General features: G+C 38.5%; 1 protein-coding gene across 1 annotated transcript in view; it reads right to left on the bottom strand.

Annotated features, from left to right (window-relative positions):
* Positions 1 to 4,096: 4,096 nt before the first annotated feature.
* Positions 4,097 to 20,096, bottom strand: part of LOC122625773 (gamma-interferon-inducible lysosomal thiol reductase) — a 53,737-nt gene continuing 37,737 nt past the window's right edge. Inside the window, exon 3 of the mRNA XM_043805818.1 lies at positions 4,097 to 4,436. Within this exon, the coding sequence (XP_043661753.1) occupies positions 4,191 to 4,436 (246 nt within the window). The 3' untranslated portion in view covers positions 4,097 to 4,190. The remainder of the gene's footprint in view (positions 4,437 to 20,096) is intronic.

Genomic DNA, 20,096 nt, shown 5'->3' with positions numbered 1-20,096 from the left:
TATTTTTTAAATTTCTATCGATTTGCCAAAAAACTTTTTGCCACGCCCACTCTTACGCCAACAAACCGCCCAAAGCTGCCATGCCCACACTTTTGAAAAATGTTTTGATATTTTTTCATTTTTGTATTAGACTTGTAAATTTCTATCGATTTGCCAAAGAACTTTTTGCCACGCCCTCTCTAACGCCCATAAGCCGCCGAAAACTGTCAGTGTTGACTCTCCTTCGCACTTCCAGCTGAGTACCGGGTATCAGATAGTCGGGGAACTCGACAATAGCGTTCTCTCTAGTTGTATATATATTTATTTAGCCAATGATATTTGCTACCGAAATACCAGAGTTATCCTTAATGATTATATCATTTTTTGTAAATTCGCTCAGTTCCTTTGTTTTCACCATATTTAACAAATTTATGAATGAAATACAAGTAGGTAGTAACACGTTATCAAGACAAATGTTCAATTGATCTAAAAAAAATCAAACATTTGGTATTCTTCAAACAACAGATCAATGTTTTTTTTTTTTTTTTAAATCTTCTTTTTTATTGAATCTTCCCTTTTACTTAAGAGACTAACAATAAGTTTTCAAATCTTATTCTAAGCTAGCTAATTATCATTTTATGAGATGATTTGTGCTATGTGGCCTAACAAATTTAACGCTGGGCTGGTTGATCGTTGCGGTGCAGTCGACTTTGGCTGCATACTCGAAGAAGTTTTCTTGCAAGGGGATTTGGATGTGAGCCTAGTTTTTCGTTGTATTTTACTTTTCTCTCTGTTATTGTCTCAATGACAAGTTTTATTTCTAGGTCTTTGTGTATATTCTCGTTCCGAAGATACCATGGAGCTCCAGTTATGATTCTCAGAATCCTAGACTGTGCTCGCTGTATGATGTCGATGTTGCTTCTCGATGCATTGCCCCATAGCTCGGAGCTATAGGTCCATATGGGGTTAAAAACGGAGTTATACAAAAGGACTTTGTACTCCAGGCTTAGGGGAGACCGAACGTTTATAAGCCAGTGTAGATCCTTTGCTTTTAGTCTCAGGTGCGTCGTCTTGGCCTCTATGTGTTTCCGCCAGGTGAGCCGCTTGTCCAGATGAATACCTAAGTATGTTACGTCATCGGCTTGTGGGATGCGCGTGTGGGTCATAACCAAGGGCGGGCAGCTTTGTTTGTTAAGGGTAAACGTAACTTGTTTGCATTTTTGTTCGTTTACTCGTATGCGCCAATTTGCAAGCCAATTCTCTACACATGTTAAATAGCGTGCTAGTTGCATCGTAGCTTTTACTGGGCATCTGGATCGACTCAGTATTGCAGTGTCATCAGCGAATGTGGATATTGTTAACTGGTAGTCTGTTGGGATGTCCGCCGTGTATAGGGTGTATAGAATTGGACCTAATACACTTCCTTGGGGCACTCCAGCTTCTATAGTACAATCGCTTGAAGTGCTTGAACTACATCTAACCGCGAACACTCTTTTGTATAAGTAAGACTTTAGAAGCTTATGTAAGTTTTGAGGCAGCAGTTTGGTTATTTTAAACATAAGTCCATCCAACCATACTCTATCGAATGCTTGTGCAACGTCTAAGAATAAAGCTGTACAATATTCCCGATGCTCAAAAGCAGTGCGAATTTCCGTTGTGATGCGGTTAACCTGTTAACTTTTGCGGTTAACTTATTGCCGCGCCCACTCGAACGCCCACAAACCGCCCAATGCTGCCACGCCCACACTTTTGAAAAATGTTTTGATATTTTTAAATTTTTTTATTAGTATTGTAAATTTCTATCGATCTGCAGAAAAACTTGTTGCCACGCCCACCCTAACGCCCACAAACCGCCTAAAACTGCCACGTCCACACTTTTGAAAAAGGTTTTGATATTTTTTCATTTTTGTATTAGTCTTGTAAATTTCTATTGATTTGCCAAAAAAATTTTTGCCGCGTCCACTCTAACGCCCACAAACCGCCCAATGCTGCCACGCCCACACTTTTGAAAAATGTTTTGATATTTTTTCATTTTTGTATGACTTCTAAATTTCTATCGATTTGCCAAAAAACTTTTTGCCACGCCCACTCTAGCGCCCACAAACCGCCAAAAACTGTCAGTGCTGAAAACTCCTTCGCACTTTCACTAGCTGAGTAACGGGTATCAGATAGTCGGGGAACTCGACTATAGCGTTCTCTCTTGTTTTTATTTAGCAAACGGACTTTCAGTGAAGCTGTGGTTACACGTCCACTAGGGATACCATCAATGAAGAACATGGAATATCAAGCTTGCATTTACGAATGATATTGCAAGGAAAGGCTATTCAAATTTTATCCAATGCATTCCAAGGCAAAGCACATCAAATTCTGCACAGATATAATATATTTATTCAACATATTAGATCATTGTGACAGGTTGAAGGAAAGTATTTAGGAGAATACGTGTATATATATATTCTCGGTAAAAATAAGCAGGCATATGCTAGTGAAGGTTGCGCTGTGCAAGTTTGTTTCAAAACGATTCCCACGCCCACACTTTTGAACTTTATATTCAGTGCAGTTTGTTATTAACTTTCCCAAATTATTTCGATATGCCAGACTGTTTTCTCTTGTTTTTAATATAAACGGGAGTTCTGTCTGCTAATCTCAATGTTTGTTTATAAAAATTGTTACTCGTTATGACTTCCGTTTCTAAGCCAAATACGACACTGTAGTTCAGTGAGCATTACATTAAATTGCACAGGGAGTTTGAGCTTACTTATGACTTCATTAGTTCGAATTGTGGAGTTACTGTTTTCTGATATAAGCCCGACGTCCCACCCCCAATTTCCAATGCAAAAGATACTTTCAACTCAACGTAAAAAACGCGCGGCTTAGTGCAAATTCTGATACAAGCGCGTTCGCTGCGCAGTACGAAATTGTATGGCGGGCATACAGTTTTTCCTGTGTGGGCGGCTTTTTTTTCAATCCCTGACTTTGTAATGATTTTAAATGAATGTATAATGATTAATTATTCTTCAAAAATATTAAATGAAGTAAAATTGAATGATTATTTTGAACAAAAAGAGCATACATTTTAGCTACCTGATCCTTTAGCTACCTGAATCTTCCTTTTTAATGTAATATGTGGTATTAAATATTGTTATACCCGTTACTCGTAGAGTAAGAGGGTATACTAGATTCGTTAAAAAATAGAAGAAGGAAGTGTTTCCGACCATATAAAGTATATATATTCTTGATCAGGATCAATAGCCGAGTCGATCTGGCCATGTCCGTCTGTCCGTCCGCCTTTCCGACGATCTCAGAAACCATTAAAGCTAGAAAGTTGAGATTCAGCATGCAGCTTCCAGAGACATAGACGCATCGCAAGTTTGTCGATTCACGTTGCCACGCCCACTATAACGCCCACAAACCGCAAAAAACTGCCACGCCCACACTTTTGTAAAATGTTTTGATATTTTTTCATAGTTTTATTAGTCTTGCAAATCTCCCTCGATTTGCCAAAAAAAAAATTTGACACGCCCACTATAACGCCCACAAACCGCAAAAAACTGCCACGCCCACACTTTTGGAAAATGTTCTGAGATTTTTTCATAGTTTTATTAGTCTTGCAAATTTCTCTCGATTTGCCAAAAACAAATTTTGCCACGCCCTTTCTAACGCCCACAAACCGCCAACAACTGTCAGTGTTGAAATTTCTCCTTCGCACTTCCACTAGCTGAGTAACGGGTATTAGATAGTCGGGGAACTCGACTATAGCGTTCTCTCTTGTTTTTTTTTCTTTAAAATGTAATTCTGTTCAGAGAAAACAAATGAAAAGTATTTGTCGAAATTGGATAAAAATGGAGAAAACTGCCTCAAAAAACATTAATTTTCGAGTATAAAATCTACTATTTTATAGTATATGACCATATAGTATGACCACTTAATCGAAGGGCACTAAAATTAACTTTCATTAAAAAAAATTATGCAAATATCTCAACCCTAAAGTATCTAAGGCGCCACTGTGCGGTGGTTGCACTAACGTTTGGAGATTTCTTTGTTTGTATGTTCCATGTTTTTAAAAACACACAGCTAACATTTTATTTTGATTTGCGACACTAAAAGACCGCTTGAGAATATTTTATAATTGTATATTGATTAACATTTTCATTACATGATTAAAATTTTCACAAGTACAGAAAGTTGAAAAAGAAGTATAAGTTTAATTTTTAATTTTTGCATACATCTTTAACTTCTTCAGAATCTCCAGCTGCTTTACACACTTCAGAAAATAAGTCTTTTAATATTGATTCTTGCCTTCCTTGGGACCCATCTATTGTGATTGTTGGAATAAATGTAACAGGAGGCCTCAGTAAAAGAGTTGCATCTCCTATCACTTTAAGTAAATCCATACCACGTTTACTTTCGAAACAACTTTGGATGACGGTAACGTCAAAATTGTTTTGTTTTGCGCACTGAAAGAAATGAAAATTTATATTGAATAAAGTGTTCTTATAATACCACTTAAAGATAGTTGTCATTTTTATTTTGTTTTTATTTATTGAATATTCTAGAATACAAATCTTAGCGATAACAAAATTTTCTAAACAGTTGTTTCCTTAAGTTCGATAATTGCTTTACTGGTGGAATATTAACGTTTCTTTGTATGTTTTCATCGCGAACATACCACGGTGCCCCAGTGATGGTTCTCAGAATCTTTGGTTGTGCTTGCTGTATGATGTCAACATTGCTATTGTGGGCGTTGCCCAAACCGTTGACCTAAAGGTCCAGATAGGTTTCAATACAGTATTATAAAGAAAGACCTTGTGGTCTAGGCTGAGCGGAGAGCCAGCGTTGATAAGGCAGTATCAGTTTTTGGCTTTGAGTTTAGAATTAATTTTTTTGGCTTCAATGTGCCTGAGCCATATGAGTCTTCTGTCAAGGTATACTCCTTTCGGGAGTGGTATGTTGTTTAACAGAAGTGGTGGGCAATCTTGTCTGTCCATATTCTACGGAACTCATACTCAAATTCTTCGCAAAACGATCACGTAGAGTTTGTGGCAATACGCATTACATTTTACGACATATGTGTCATACACAGTGTCAGATAATATTTAAGCGTTGCTATCAACACAAGACATTCCTTGTCCTCTATTAATGAATTCAAACTGTGCTAACAGAAGCGATCTAAGCTACATCGATGCTCGCGTTTTTTTTTTTTGAAATTCTATTTGCTTTTATAATATTTTACACCTTAAGCTATATCTCTCCAGTTCATAATAATAATACCCCTTACTCGTAGAGTTAAATGGTATACTAGATTCGTTGAAAAGAAACAGGCAAAAGGAAGTGTTTGACACCATATAAAGTAAATATATTCTTGATCGGGATCAATAGCCGAGTTGATCTGGCCATGTCCATCTGTCCGTCCGTCTGTCCGGATGAACGTCGAGATCTCCGGAACTACAAAAGCAAACATACAGACTCCAGAGATATAGACGCAGCGCATGTCTGTTGACCCACAAACCGTCCAAATCTCCCATGCACACACTTTTGAATACTGTTTTTATATTTTTTCAATTTTTTATTAGTTGTTTTATTTTCTATCGACTTTCTACTTTTCTATGACTCTAACGCCCACAAATTGCCCAAAGCTGCCACACCCATAACTCTGTAAAATGTGTTTGCAGAACAACTTTTTGCTACGCCCACCCTAAGGCCCACAAACCGCCCAAAACTGCCACGCCCACACTTTTGAAAAATGTTTTGATATTTTTAAATTTTTTTATTAGTATTGTAAATTTCTATCAATCTGCACAACAATTTTTGCCACGCCCACACTAACGCCCACAAACCGACCAAAACTGCCACGCCCACAGTTTTGAAAAATGTTTAGATTTTTTTTTCACATTTTTGTTAGTCTTGTAATTTTTCTCGAATTGCCAAAAATCTTTTTGCCACGCCCACTCTAACGCCCAAAAACCGGCAAAAACTGTCTATGTTGAAATTTCTCTTCGCACCACTAGCTGAGTAACGGGTATCAAATAGTCGGGGAACTCGACTAAGTAAATTTATCTATCTTTTATATTTTTGTTCTACGCTCTGGTCTCTATTTTTCAAGCTAATTGTAAATTTGAACGCTCCTATGGCGGCTATTTAATATAATCATTCAATATTAATAAAATATGTAAATGTAAATGTAATCAACCAAACAGTGTAGGAGAATCGTAGCATGCAATATCACTCGATCTGGATCGTGTTAAAACTAAAAATACTTTACAGTCAGCAAGCGCAGCTCGTGGGCAGTCAAAACACGCCAGGTAATGAGAATACGTGCACGAGGATAGTCGCGTAGAGTACGCGAGCGAGTCGCGCAGTCAGGACGCGAGCGTGCGGCCAGACAGTCGGAACAGAGCCCGAAGGCGCCCGTGACATCTACCAGTAGAGAGACACCCGTCAAAGAGAAAAAAGAAACTCAAGAAATGCAAGGACAGTCACCACGAGTGAGCAAGACGTGCAACCCAGACTCTGCAGATCAAGACACAGAGCCGAGACCGTGAACGACGAGAGAGTCTACAAGTTTTAGATTCACACGGTTGCTTAAATAGGCATTGTGGACCACTATAACATCCTAGGTCTTATTCGAGTCGGCCCGGTCCGAGGATAAGACTTGAGGAAACGACGCCGCACAGCAGATGGCGAGGACTTGCGAAGTCCATACCTGGTGTCTCTCTTAAATAAAGTTAATGAAAATTTGAAATCCTGTCTACTTCTTGGTCAGACAATCACACAAAATATATATTTGTTCAGACGAACACTCCAAACGCTGAAAAACACTTCGTTACAATAGAAATAGAAATGACGGAATGTCTTATTTGAACTGGGCGAGCTTTCTTCGCGCTTTACTAGAAGTGGTTTAACTTATAGGGTAAGTTATCTAAATGTAACTCACGAAAACTCTTAATAACTTTGACATACATTGTCAAATCGACAACCACATCTGATTTTTTAATTCAAGTAGTCATTAACCATGGGTAACTACACTTCACCTGATCTATCCATCGAAGCCACATACCGTCAATGGCGACCGATATGGAGCCATGATAACCTATTTTTTGATGTCAATTGTGGAGTAAGCCGAAAGCGAATGCCTAACTTCTGGTTCCAACAAGATGGCCCGATCTGACGCCACCCGACTTTTATTTTGTGGGGATTTTTAAAATCTAAAGTGTACATCAACAAGCAAAGGACTTTGACTCAACTGAAGGCGAATATCGAACGTGAAATAGCGAGCTACGCTCGAGAAAATGATGAAAAATGCCGAAAAAAGAGCAAATTTCGTCATCAGGGAAAAAGGCGAGCCCTTGAGCTAAATAATATTTTAAATGTTAAAAATATTAATCTCCTTGAATTAAAATAAAAGCCTGTGCAAAAAAATAACAAATTGTCTTTTCCTTAACAATTTTATTTACGAATCGCACGGGTCACATGTAGATGGCCCACCCTGTATATGGCAACCTATAGTCAGATCGCCATTAAAAATGCCAAGCAATGTACACGATTCGCTAAACGTAACTCCCATTAAAATTACAAAAATGGCTACGTATTGGACACCCGACTCCAGCCTCTGAAAGCTCTAAAGATCTTTGCAGGCATTGCTCAGATTAAATACATAATAAATCTCAGAAGTAGAGGCAGTCGGAAACGCTTCCTTCTGCCTGTTACATACTTTTTAACGAATCTAGTATACCCATTTACTCTTCGAGTAACGGGTTTAATTAAAAAAATTAGTTAAAAATTAGCCAAGAAACGAAAAAAAAATCTGTACTGGAAGAGCTAAGCTTCAAAGTCGGGTCAGAACCATTCACCAATTAAACGAACGACTAGACCAGGAAGCTCTTCCGATTTTAGAGGAAGAATTAAAATATCGACTCGAAAACTTAAATGTCTTTTAATCTAGGAGTAACGGGTATAATTACAAAAATTAGTTAAAAATGAGCCAAGAAACGAGAAATAAATCTATTCAAGAAGAGCTAAAACCTAGCTTCAAAGTTGGGTCGGAACCATTTACCAATTAAACGAGCGACTTGACCAGGGAGTTCTTCCGATTTTACAGGAAGAATTAAAATATCGAAAACTTAAATGCTTTAATTCATAAGGCAAATCAATTACAAGGACAGATAGAAGGCATAGATTAAGGCGATGAATTTGGCGACGAGGTGGAAGAACTTTGTATAGTGACCAAGGCAAAAATAATGTCTCTAATGCCTTGAAAACGGCAAGCGTCAGCGAATCTGTAGTCCGACCTCCGAATTAGGCATTGCCAAAATAGTGGAGATTATTCGGAGTGCAAAAATTTCATCAGCCCTTTCGAAAGTTTGGTTCATTAAGACGACAGCATTCTAGTCATCGAAAAATGTAACCATTTAATTTCTTGTCTCTCTGGTAAAGCTTTAGAAACAGTTACCAAGTCACCGAAAGCAATTACGGAAAGGCACTGTTTAAAAAAGGTTTACGATAACGAATAAATAATTTTTATGAATAATAGTTCAACATTGTTTAGTCATTCGAAAATATCGCAGCAGTCCGCATCGTCTTTGAGAAACCTTATCGAGTCGGTTTCGTCGATTTATGGTTCTCTGTTATCGATAGGAGAGGAAATTTCGAATGCAATGTTGATTTATTTGGTATTAAATAGGGCCGACCCAGTGTATCAGCAGTTATCAGCTGAAGAATCGACAAAGCCGAAGCAAGCCAAATTATTGTCAAGCAAGCCACATAATCGTAGCTTATTTTCGTGTTTCTCCTCCAACAAACTTGTAGCTATTGCGATGCAACAGATCATTTAGTGCAAAACTGTAGCCCGTTTGGGTGTGTCTCTATGATGCAAAGGTTTTAGTTTGTTAAAACTGCCTCCCTATGTAGCAATTGTCTGCAAAAAGTCCATACTGCTTCAGAATGCAAAGGAAAAAAGTGTCGAGATTGTGACCGCTCATACCACATTCTTCTACATGGATACACAGTGCCTGAGAACTGTTTAGCGTTGCCACACCCCCAAGAAAGCATTTCTTCTCCTTTTAACCAATATCAGCCTTCCTTGTTACATGTTATGCATGCAAAGATCTCGGACAGAGTGACGTTGGCTACGTCAATTGTAAGCGTCCGCACGAAAATCGGTGAATACGTTTTAACCCGAGCTCTGCTAGACTCTGGGTTACAGATTCGTAGAGACTTACTTGGTGTTGGCGAGTGCAATTCTTAAGTCTATAATAAGGTATACACAGTGCTGAAGTCGAGAATAAATGTTAGTGAGTATTCTGTTGTAGTGAAGAACCGTTAGAATCGATTTACAGCGCACTACACAATTTTTATCTCTGGAGGAAATGCCTAATCCAAGTGATGTGAAAATCATTACAGGAAGACTTCTCAGATATTTCCATAAGGTCGGTTTGAAGTTAGGCTGCCCTATCAGTTCGATCCAATAGGGTGGGGCAACTCCTTTAAGGTTGCAAAACAGCGCTTGAGCGAAGGTTGTCTCGAGATTCTAACATGAAAACCATATACTTGGAATTCATGGAAGAATATATTGTCCTAGGATATATGTCGCCTACAGACAACAACATCCCCTCCACTCCATATTATGTCATTTCCCATTAAGAAGGTTGTAAAAAAGATGTATCGTCAAGTGATGGTTCATTAAGCGAATAGGAAGTTTCAACTTGTAGTGTGGAGGAGAGACCCCTCAAACTCATCGGCATTTAAGAGCACAGTTACGTCTAGGTATCGACTTAACTCGGATTCAGAGTCAACTAAGACATTAGGAATATCGCAGCGAAGATGCCTTTAAGCGACAAATCGGAAAATACTGTCAGTGATATCGGAGCTGTTTGCTCCCTCGGCTTATTAAGTCCCATTGAGATTAATGTAAAGATCCTATTGCAGGAACTTCGGCTTAATAAGTTACATTGGAATGATTGGAATATGCACTCTGTCTCAACTGGTTGAGATATCTATTCCATGGTTCGTGCATACCGACCCATTGTCACAGGTACAGTTACATGTCTTTGCCGACGCATCCATGAGAGCTTATGGTGATTGCGCCTTTGTTCTTAGCAAACCTGCAGAAGGTTATAAATGATCATTGTTGAATTCAAAGTCGAAAGTAGCGCCGCTCGAAACCAAACCGCTCCCAAGGTTTAAGTTAAGTTCCGCTCATCTTCTCACAAATCTGTGCCGTAGAATCAAACTCTTAGTAAAAGTTTCTATTGACCAAATTGTATACTGGTCGGATTCTAAAGTTATTAATCACTGAATTCAATCCCATCTATCTTCGTTGTCGACATTCGTTTCGAACAGGATAGCGGAGATTCAAGAATGGTCAGGAGAAGCTACATGGCGAAATGTTCACACAAACCAGAATCCAGCAGATATAATTTCTAGAGGTTGTGACGTCGACGAAAATGGGCACTGGTTAACTGGAACACTAATTTTAAGGGACCCTTCGTCCCGCGCATTTCAAACTGGATGATAAAGTATTACGTCAGAAAGCAAGGAAGATTGAGGTCGGGCTCGATATTTTAACCATCCGTTAGGGCGCTGTTGTCATTCCTTTTCAGAAATGGTGTTTTATTGATCTTTTCATATCAGTGATCATAAAATGGTCTTTTACCCTTTTTAAATGCGGCGTTTGACTGCATTGGAAATTTTTTTGTTCTCAATACTCGCACTGTTCCGATAGATAGTTCCGATACAAGCACGTCATATGATGTAAAAAAGATGACGAAGAAAGCAATATGATCCGAAGAACGAGAAATGTTGTCCAAAAAGTCGATAACAACCCGAGATTCAAGAGGCAATTGCAATTTTGTCGCGGCCACACCTTTAGCTCCAAAATAGGTTTAGATAGCCGCAGCTACTTGTCAGCATCCAATTTTTCAAACCTAATCTAACAGATCAAATCTAATAAATTGCTTTGAAAAATTGCTTTTTCCAGTGCATGATCTGTGCGTGCTTAGGGGGGTCGTCTACCTTCGCGGTTTAAAAAAGTCGATTTTTTTTTGTGCATATTTCTAATGTAGACATGCTGGTTTACAAGATATCGAGCCTCAAACATGGCCCCAATGCCTATTTACATCGCTCAGAAGCGTATCATTTATCTTTAAACGCGTTTTCCCAAAATTAGTCTTTTTTAAAATGGTCGCCAAGATTTCTTCGAAACTATAGAAGATATCCTAAATCTGTAAAGCGTCACTTATACACAAAACATCTGGCTATGGCATGACAAAAGCTTTTTTGAAACAAATTTTTTTCGATTTTGTATATTTTTTTTTAGTTTGGAAAAATGGTCAACGAGTGCAACTTTTTTTTCAAATTGCTGCCATTTTGTAAAATTTTTAAATTTTGAAAAAAGCTTGTGTCATTCTATAGTCAACGTTCTTAAAATTAAGTAATAAAAATTATTTTTTGTTCTAAGGTTCAGAAGCTGAAATATCATTCAACGACGCGCAAATGGAAAATTTCACGACAATTTCATCAGGTTTTTTTTATATTCTTTCAATTCTTTGAATTTTATATATTTGAAAAAAAATTTTTTTTTCAAATATCACGTGTAGTTTTTTTGCAATCCATCCTTGAATAAGAGGCCCAAAATATGAGCGCGAGGGTAGACGGATGGCACAAAGCCTGTAATGGCGATACATTCTAACTCTTTTAGATCTGGCAAGTATTCTTTCTCGAGGAGATCATCCCACTGAGCTAAACGAGTTCCCTCTTTGTGGGCGTGGCAAAAAGTTTTTTGGCAAATCGAGAGATATACATATACGATCTCGCGCAATCATAGAAACAAAGGCTAAACTTTTGCGCCTTCTGAACATGTTTCGTAAAACAAAAACGATTTACTGCGACAACGAGAAATCCTTGAATTGACAAACCATTAAATCAATGCTCAGCAATAGCTTTGGAATAAAGATTAAAATGGCTTCACCCTTGCATAGATGGACAAGTATATAATATACATATATATAAGTTAACACAATCACCCAGCAGAAATTCATAAAAAAGTAAATATAGTCGTAAGCCTAGCTCAATAGTCTTGGTTAGTTATAGAGCTTTAAAGATAAGAATATTGCGGCACTTGTTATTTTTAGTCGATCGAGCTTTAGAGATAAGAACTCTTTTGTACATGCTCCAGTGGATTTTCGCAAACTTACTCGAAGTCAACTCAGCCAACGCATCCCACATTGATATTACATAATTAATCGGCCACGCTAGACAGCGAGCCGAATAAATAAATATTGTTTCTAAAATTATTAAATAAAATCTCTTAATTTATATATATAAGTTAATTACTTTGCTGATAGCAAGGTAAAAAAATAAAATATATTGGAGATCAGTTAAGAACGACTTTATTTGTATAAATCCAATTTGCAACTAAATTACCCTAAGCTGTCCCTAGCAAGCTGTGAACCTTTGGCTGTAAACTGCGCTGCCCTTGGTGGCAGAGGATCGGCGTCGGCTCCGTAGCTTTCCAATAGGCCCCGACATCGGCTGATGTTTTGCTGGTCAAATCGGTGCAGTCTTCTTGGAATCACTTGCATTGGTGGGAGCGGAAGTTGTTTCCAATCAGATTCTTCGAACTCTACTTGGCAGCTCGGCGTGTGCAGGAAATTATCGAATTCTACTTGGCAGCTCGGCGTGTGCAGGAAATTATGCAGACGCTGAGCTTGCAGATTGAAGCTTGCTTATTGGAGTTCATTGTTCTGGATTTTAACATTTTTGTTGTTAACTCTTCCCCCTCCAATTTATGCTTGTCGTCAAGCTGTCTCTGGAAGTATGGAATGTCATTGAACTGAGGTAGCTGGTACTGTCTCTCAGTCGATGATTGCTCGCAGGTTGTAGGTGCGGGAATCGCGGTGACTTTCGCTTCCATTCCAGGCGTGGGACCTAGTTGCAGGGTTATGCTCTTCTGCCGTTGGCTATAGATGTGTAAACCCAGGATGAGAACCAGCACAATCCCAAAGAGCGTTAGCAAAGTAATGCTGTTAACCGTTGAATGTGTTCTTATGTTCATCAGCTGTCCAGTGTTGTTTATGTGCAATTCTTCCAATGCTTCAAGAGGTAGAACCTTCTTTCTTTCTTTATCTTCGGCTGTAAACTGCACAAGAGGTGCTCCGGGGGTCGAGACTGTAGGTTCCAAGTTGCCGAACTGCTGGTTGTCGATAATTATCGAGTTATTTGATACGAGGGTCGTTTGATAAGTCCGTGACTTTTTGAATAAAATATATTTTTTTCGTCAAAGAAGCGTTTTATTTCTCAACATAATCTCCTTTTAGCTCTATACATTTAGTCCAGCGTTTTTCCAATTTTTTTATTCCTTCCAAATAATAGGTTTTCTCAAGGCCCTCAAAATAGTCGTTTGTTTCTGTGATGACCTCTTCATTTGACCCGAATCTCTTACCGCCGAGCCATTTCTTCATGTTTGGAAACAAAAAATAGTCACAGGGGGCTAAATCTGGAGAATATGCTGGATGGGGTAGCAGTTCGTAGCCCAATTTATGAAATTTTGCCATGCTGACTACACACGTGTGCACCCGTGCATTGTCCTGATGGACAAAAAAAATTCACGAGATCGTCTGCTTTCAATGCCTATAAAACGCAAACCAAAAAACGCAGCTTTCTCAAAATTTTACAGTCAGCTGTTAATCGATAACTGCTGACAGGAGCAGTGTTGTATTTAGAGCAGGTGCGCGGCAAATACAAAAAGTCACGGACTTATCAAACGACCCTCGTAGTTCAACCAGATAGGATGATTCCATCGTCGACTTCTATTTTGGGTACATGGTCGGCATTGCTAAAACTACACAGCGCTTTCTGTCCCTGAACTAGCTTTGGTATACATTTTGAATTACTTATATTAACAAATTTTTTTCTTATCGCATATTTTTTTATATTCTACGATTTTACAAGTTTGCGGAATGCCATAGGTAAGGTTTTTGAAAACAAAGATTTCTTAAAAGTTTATGTGTATGATTGAATTGTTTTTTACTATGGGTTTTATAATAAGGTCTTGGTATTGTATTTCTTCTAAGTTGGAAACTTTTACAATATACAGAAGTGTTGTTTTATTATGTAGAATTGACACATCGGAAAACTCCATTATTTCTTCCATTGATAGGGTTGGCATATTATTTCTTTTAAAAATGTTCTCGATTTCAATTAGCTCATCTTCATTTAATACAAGTGTGTTAACTACGTTTAATCGTGCCCATTGAATGGCATATTTAATGTTAATAATTTCTTCTTTTAAAAGGCGAATCTGGCTGTGCAAACTAATAGCCGTCTCGATACTTACTGAACTGCTTTTTTGAATAGAATCGCTGAGAGCGTTAGATACAGAAGTGAGTTTATTTATTCTTCCTTCTAACTGTTTGTTAACAATGACCTGTTGGTTATTATTGTCAATAAGTTTATCTAAGTTCTGCTCTATCATAACCAGGTCATCATGATCTGGACTACCCGCTATGTACTTCCATCCTGACCCTAGCCAATTTAAGGACCTAGTTTTTCGAGTTTTGGGAAAGGCTGTGATTGTTCGGAATGTGTGAGTAGTTGTGTTTATCTCATGGTGAAGGGTAGCGTATAATGGACTGCGTTTAAGGCTATTTTCCGTATGTTTATGTAAAATATCTAAAGCGGTTTGGATTTGGTCGATGAGGTGTATTAGTTTAGTTGTTGAGGTTTGTAGCTTTCCGATCCCCTTGTTCATTGTCAGTATCTGTGCGTTCGTATAGTTTGTAAGGTTCATCGTTCCACTGACATCGTTCGTAATCCATAGTAATATCCTGAAAAGTTTTAGATTTTGATATGGCTTTTATGTACCGTTTTTCCCGATTCTGTTGTTACTGTAGTGTGCTTGTTTTCCTTAACTATTTCTTTCCTATATCTTGGGGAAAGCTTTGAACCTAATCTAGTGTTTATTTTGACGAATATTTCTTCTTCTGGCTGATAGTTTAGTATTTCCTTTTTTTTCTTATTGTGGTTTGGTCATTTCCTGTTTATTTTTAAGTCTTTCAATATTGTCTTGTCTGGCTGTCTCGTATTAGTCCGGGTCTGTTGTTACTCTCCCACCGAAGAATACTTCTAATGGTTGTTTCTTTGTAACCGAATGAAAACTGTAATTGTACTCGTAAACTGCCCTTTCTAAAAGTTCTTTAAAATTTCTCTCAGTGCCCTCTTTCTTGAGGCATCTCATTATCTCTGAGAGTGTTGAATGGAATCGTTCTACCTGACCGTTAACGGTACTTTTGTATGGTGGGGCTTAATTGATTGGGAATTGAAAGCTATTTCGTTGTCCATTACGATATGTTTTGGGACTCCGAAATAAAATATAATGTCACGCAAAGGGGTTCTGATATCTTCTATTGCTTTTGAATTTATAATTCGTGCTTGCGCTAATTTAGAAAACTTATCTATTGCAGTGAGTACTAAGTGTCGTTCTGTAAAATAAATGTCAATGTGCAATATGTGACGGGGGTATTCTGGAATAGGAGTTTCTTGAATTTCCGGATTGGGGGGGTGTCTGTCATATTGAGCTTCTTTGCAAAGTTTACATTGCTTAACTAAATGTATAATTTTTTGCTTCATTCTTGGAAAATAATAGGTTTCTGCTAGTTGCTTTTGATTTTCTAGAGCGTTTCGATGTGCTCTCCTATGCATTTGAAGAATTCTTTCTTCCTGTTCAGTTTCGTCTGTCAACTCTTCTACCCTGGATTGGGTGAATCGAGTTTTGATTCCTTTGAAGTGACTTCTGTAGGTTGTCTGTATTTTTCCCATAATGTCTTCAGTCGTGTGAATGCCGTTAATTACGGAGGGTTGAGGTGTTTTTTTTAGGTCTGTTATTATATCGTCCGTGGTGTATTCGAGTCGGTATATTTCATGTCTAGGGAAAGTAGGAAATGGGATGGTGAACTTGTAGTCATATTTATTTGATTTATAAAAGAATATTTGATTTTTGAAAACATTTATTGGGGCTTCGACGCTAGGGATTAGGTCATGGCTAGAACTTTCGGCGCTATGTTGTGTAGAGGCAACAGAGTTAATCTGCTCTAAAGGTATTCTTGAGAGCGCGTCTGCAACAACATTTTCTATTCCTGGTTTATAAAATATTTCATAATCATATTCCTCCAAATAAGCTTTCCATCTCTTGATTCTGACGTTTCCATTCCAGCTACTCAGAGAATGTGTTAAAGGTTGATGATCTGTAAAGATCTTAACCTTTGCTTTACCGTATAGGTAATTTTTGAGGGCCTTGAGTGCCCAAATTATGGCTAACATTTCTTTTTCGTTCGCCGCGTAGTTCTCTTCGGCTTTGGAAAGTGTTCTAGAAAGAAATAATATAGGGTGGTTGTCTTGCGATAGAACTGCGCCGATCGCGAAATTTGAAGCATCAGTAGTTAAATGGAACTCCTTATTGAAATCTGGGTAACGGAGAATTATTTCTTTTGACACTAAGTTACTTTTAAGCTTCTTGAAAGATTCTATAGCTTCTTTGTCCAGTGAAATGACATTCTTTTGAATGTCTTCCCCTCTTAAAAGTGAAGTTAGGGGTTTTGCCAATTTGCATAATTTTGTATAAATCTTCTATAGTAGCCGGAAAGCCCTAGAAAGGATCTTAGATCCCTCAAAGTTTTAGAGCAGGGATAATTTGCTATCGCGGCCACTTTACTGGGGTTTGATTCTATTCCCCTATCGGAGACAACAAATCCAAGGAATTCGACTTTGTTTTTCATGAACTCACATTTGTCTAGCTGACATTTCATGTTGGCGTTCTGTAAAGTTTGAAATATTTTAGCCAAGTTCTCAATATGCGTATAATCATCTTTGCTGAATATGATGATATCGTCTATGTAAATAAAACATATTTTTCCAATATGTTCACGAAGTATGTCATCTAATGCACGTTGGAAAATTGAGGGCGCATTCTTAAAACCAAATGGGAGTCGTGTAAACTCATATGTTCCGTTGTTTGCGGAGAAGGGGGTCTTTTCTATGTCACTATTTTTTAACGAGATTTGATGGAAACCACTTTTCAGATCTAAAACGGAGAATACTTTATTGTCCCCTTATTGGGTAAGTACCTCATTTATCTCAGGAATAGGGTATTTATCTGCAATGGTTATTTTATTGAGTTTGCGATAATCAATAACCATGCGATATTTTTTTTTCGCTTGAAGCGTCTGCCTTTTTGGGTACAATCCACACTGGTGAATTGTACAGGGACCTAGAAGGTCGAATTATACGATTATACCTTTTTGGGTACAATCCACACTGGTGAATTGTACAGGGACCTAGAAGGTCGAAGGTCAGTGTCATTGGATACTGATAGAATTTCGAGTAAATAGGATTATCGGACGAGGTTCGGATCGTTGCCTTTACGTTTGTTGTGTTTTTGGTTTGGGTCTGCGAACAAGTCTGGAAACGACTTGAGTAATTCGCTTAGCTTGGTTTTTTGTTTGTCGGACAAGTGGGATGTTCTCGGAATAATTTTGTTGACTGCTTCGAATGTTTATACCCGTTACTCGTAGAGTAAAAGGGTACACTAGATTCGTTGAAAAGTATGTAACAGGCAGAAGGAAGCGTTTCCGACCATATAAAGTATATATATTCTTGATCAGGATCAGTAGCCGATTCGATCTGGCCATGTCCGTCTGTCCGTCCGTCTGTCTGTCCGTCTGTACGTATGAACATCGAGATCTCAGGAACTACAAAAGCTAGAAAGTAGAGATTAAGCATACAGACTCCAGAGATATAGACGCAGCGCAAGTTTGTCGATTCATGTTGCCACGCCCACAAACCGCCCAAAACTGCCACGCCTACACTTTTGAAAAATGTTTAGATATTTTTTCATTTTCTTATTAGTATTGCAATTTTCTATCGATCTGCAGAAAAACTTGTTGCCACGCCCACCCTAACGCCCACAAACCGCCTAAAACTGCCACGTCCACACTTTTGAAAAAGGTTTTGATATTTTTTCATTTTTGTATTAGTCTTGTAAATTTCTGTTGATTTGCCAAAAAAATTTTTGCCACGCCAACTCTAACGCCCACAATCCGCCAAAAACTGCCACGCCCACACTTTTGAAAAAGGTTTTGATATTTTTTCATTTTTGTATTAGTCTTGTAAATTTCTATCGATTTGCCAAAAACCTTTTTGCCACGCGCACTCTAACGCCCACAAACCGCCCAAAACTGCCACGCCCACACTTTTGAAAAATGTTTTGATATTTTTTCATTTTTGTATTAGACTTGTAAATTTCTATCGATTTGCCAAAAAACTTTTTGCCACGCCCACTTTAACGCCTACAAGCCTCCAAAAAATGTCAGTGTTAAACACTCTCCTTCGCACTCCTTCGAGGTAGTTCACCATTCTTGTCTGAACACTGGGATCCACATCCATAGGTTCTAGACGAGGCAGTGGTTTTGGGGCCTGTGGCCTAGGTGGCGCTGACTGCTGTGGCGGGAATTGCCTATTCTGAAAAGGTCGAGGTGCAGCTACTGGCTGTGCAAGCTGGTAACCGAAGTTGTTCAAATTTTGTCGTGGTAAAGCGGTCGGTAGTTGCTGTCCGAATTGGTAATAGCAAGTTCTGGGGGGTGGAATTGGTGGTTGTCTATTGATAAATAAATTACTGGGAGGAGCAGGTGAAGGCTTTGAAGACTGGTTCCTCAACTGTCTTGTCTGTCCTATGTTTGCTGCATGTGTTGCCCTGAAGTTCTGATTTTCTAACTTGAGGCAATGGTGTAAGTCTACTAGTTTTTTTAATTCGACTTGTAATCCTCGTACGAAGGTGTCTAAAGCCTTATCTCTGTACATTTTCGTCATCAACAGTTCAGCTTCTCTTCCTAACCCCATTCAACCGATCTTGATTAGGATTAGGGATAGGTGCTTATAAACCATTTCATGGAACTCTTCCACAGATTGGTTGGCACCCTGTATAAGCATCGTCATTTGGTATTCTAATGTGTTAATGTCGCGCTTGGCAGCATAATGCAGAGTCAGGCGTTTCGAAATCGCTAACCAGTTCAAAGGAGTATTGTAAGATTCTAGTGCCATGTCGCCGGGTCCTACAATTTTATTACGTATGGTATGTATAATACCATAGTATTTCGGGGTACCCTGGAAAGCACTGTATGCTTCTAAGATACGGTCTACTCCTTTCCTCCAAGAACTGAATTCGGACGGATCACCTGAAAAGTCCCGGATAGATTTAACTATATCCGGCACTCTGTCTAAATCACCTAAGTTCCCTGCATGCTCTGGGGCAATTACCTGGTCTGTTACGTTTAGCGAATTCTTCCAAAGAATTGTGCTAAGATTTCGCTAATTGTAGCTGCTAATGCAGCTCTGACTACATTTTCAACCATGATTCTATTGTGTTCTAGTTCTTCCTGTTGTCTGACGCGTTGTCTAGTCGCTTCAGCACTAAGTATCGAGGGTCTTATCAGGTTGTTCACGTTAGCCATAAAACACTTAGTAAAACCGAACTAAGAATGGGTCGAGGTTAAAAAAGATCAAGGGAGCAAATGATGGAGCTTATTTCTAATTATGTTTGAATTGGGTTAGTAAGACCTTGTGTTTTTACTTGAAAATAATATGTTTTTGTGTCTTTTATAAATTTTATAACCGGTGGCTGGTTTTTCCTTGTACTTTAAAGGGTCCCTTGGGAATAGTAAAGTTGGAATTAGTTATATCACTTTTGTGATCTTTTTGTTTGTTTTATCGTTTTACGGTATTTCATTGATCACTTAAGTTTAAAGGTTTTTTTTCCAATTTGTTTGTTAGTTTTGTGTTTTTAAAATTTGGTTGGTTAAGCTTACAGGACTATGGGTATTCTTATTGATGTGGCTCCTCCCTCCGACGATCCGGATTTTATCCTTTTTATCTAACGAAAACTACTTGGGATCCAGCGATGCGTTCAGGGTTGAGGGGGGGTCTGTGGCCCTGCCTTCAGTCCGTGGAGTCCACCGATGGGCAAATGAACAAGTTAAGTTCGATTTGCCAGAGTGAATTTGAACGAACGAGAAATGTTAATTTTTCGTGAGTGGCGCGTTCTTGTCACTCGCGTTTTGACCGGTTGCCGC

The sequence above is a fragment of the Drosophila teissieri genome, unplaced genomic scaffold (genome assembly GCF_016746235.2).
Source record: "Drosophila teissieri strain GT53w unplaced genomic scaffold, Prin_Dtei_1.1 Segkk7_quiver_pilon_scaf, whole genome shotgun sequence".
NCBI classification, from domain to species: domain Eukaryota; kingdom Metazoa; phylum Arthropoda; class Insecta; order Diptera; family Drosophilidae; genus Drosophila; species Drosophila teissieri.
The sequence above is the reverse complement of the archived record's forward strand: the minus strand, read 5'-3'. Positions and strand labels throughout refer to the sequence as shown.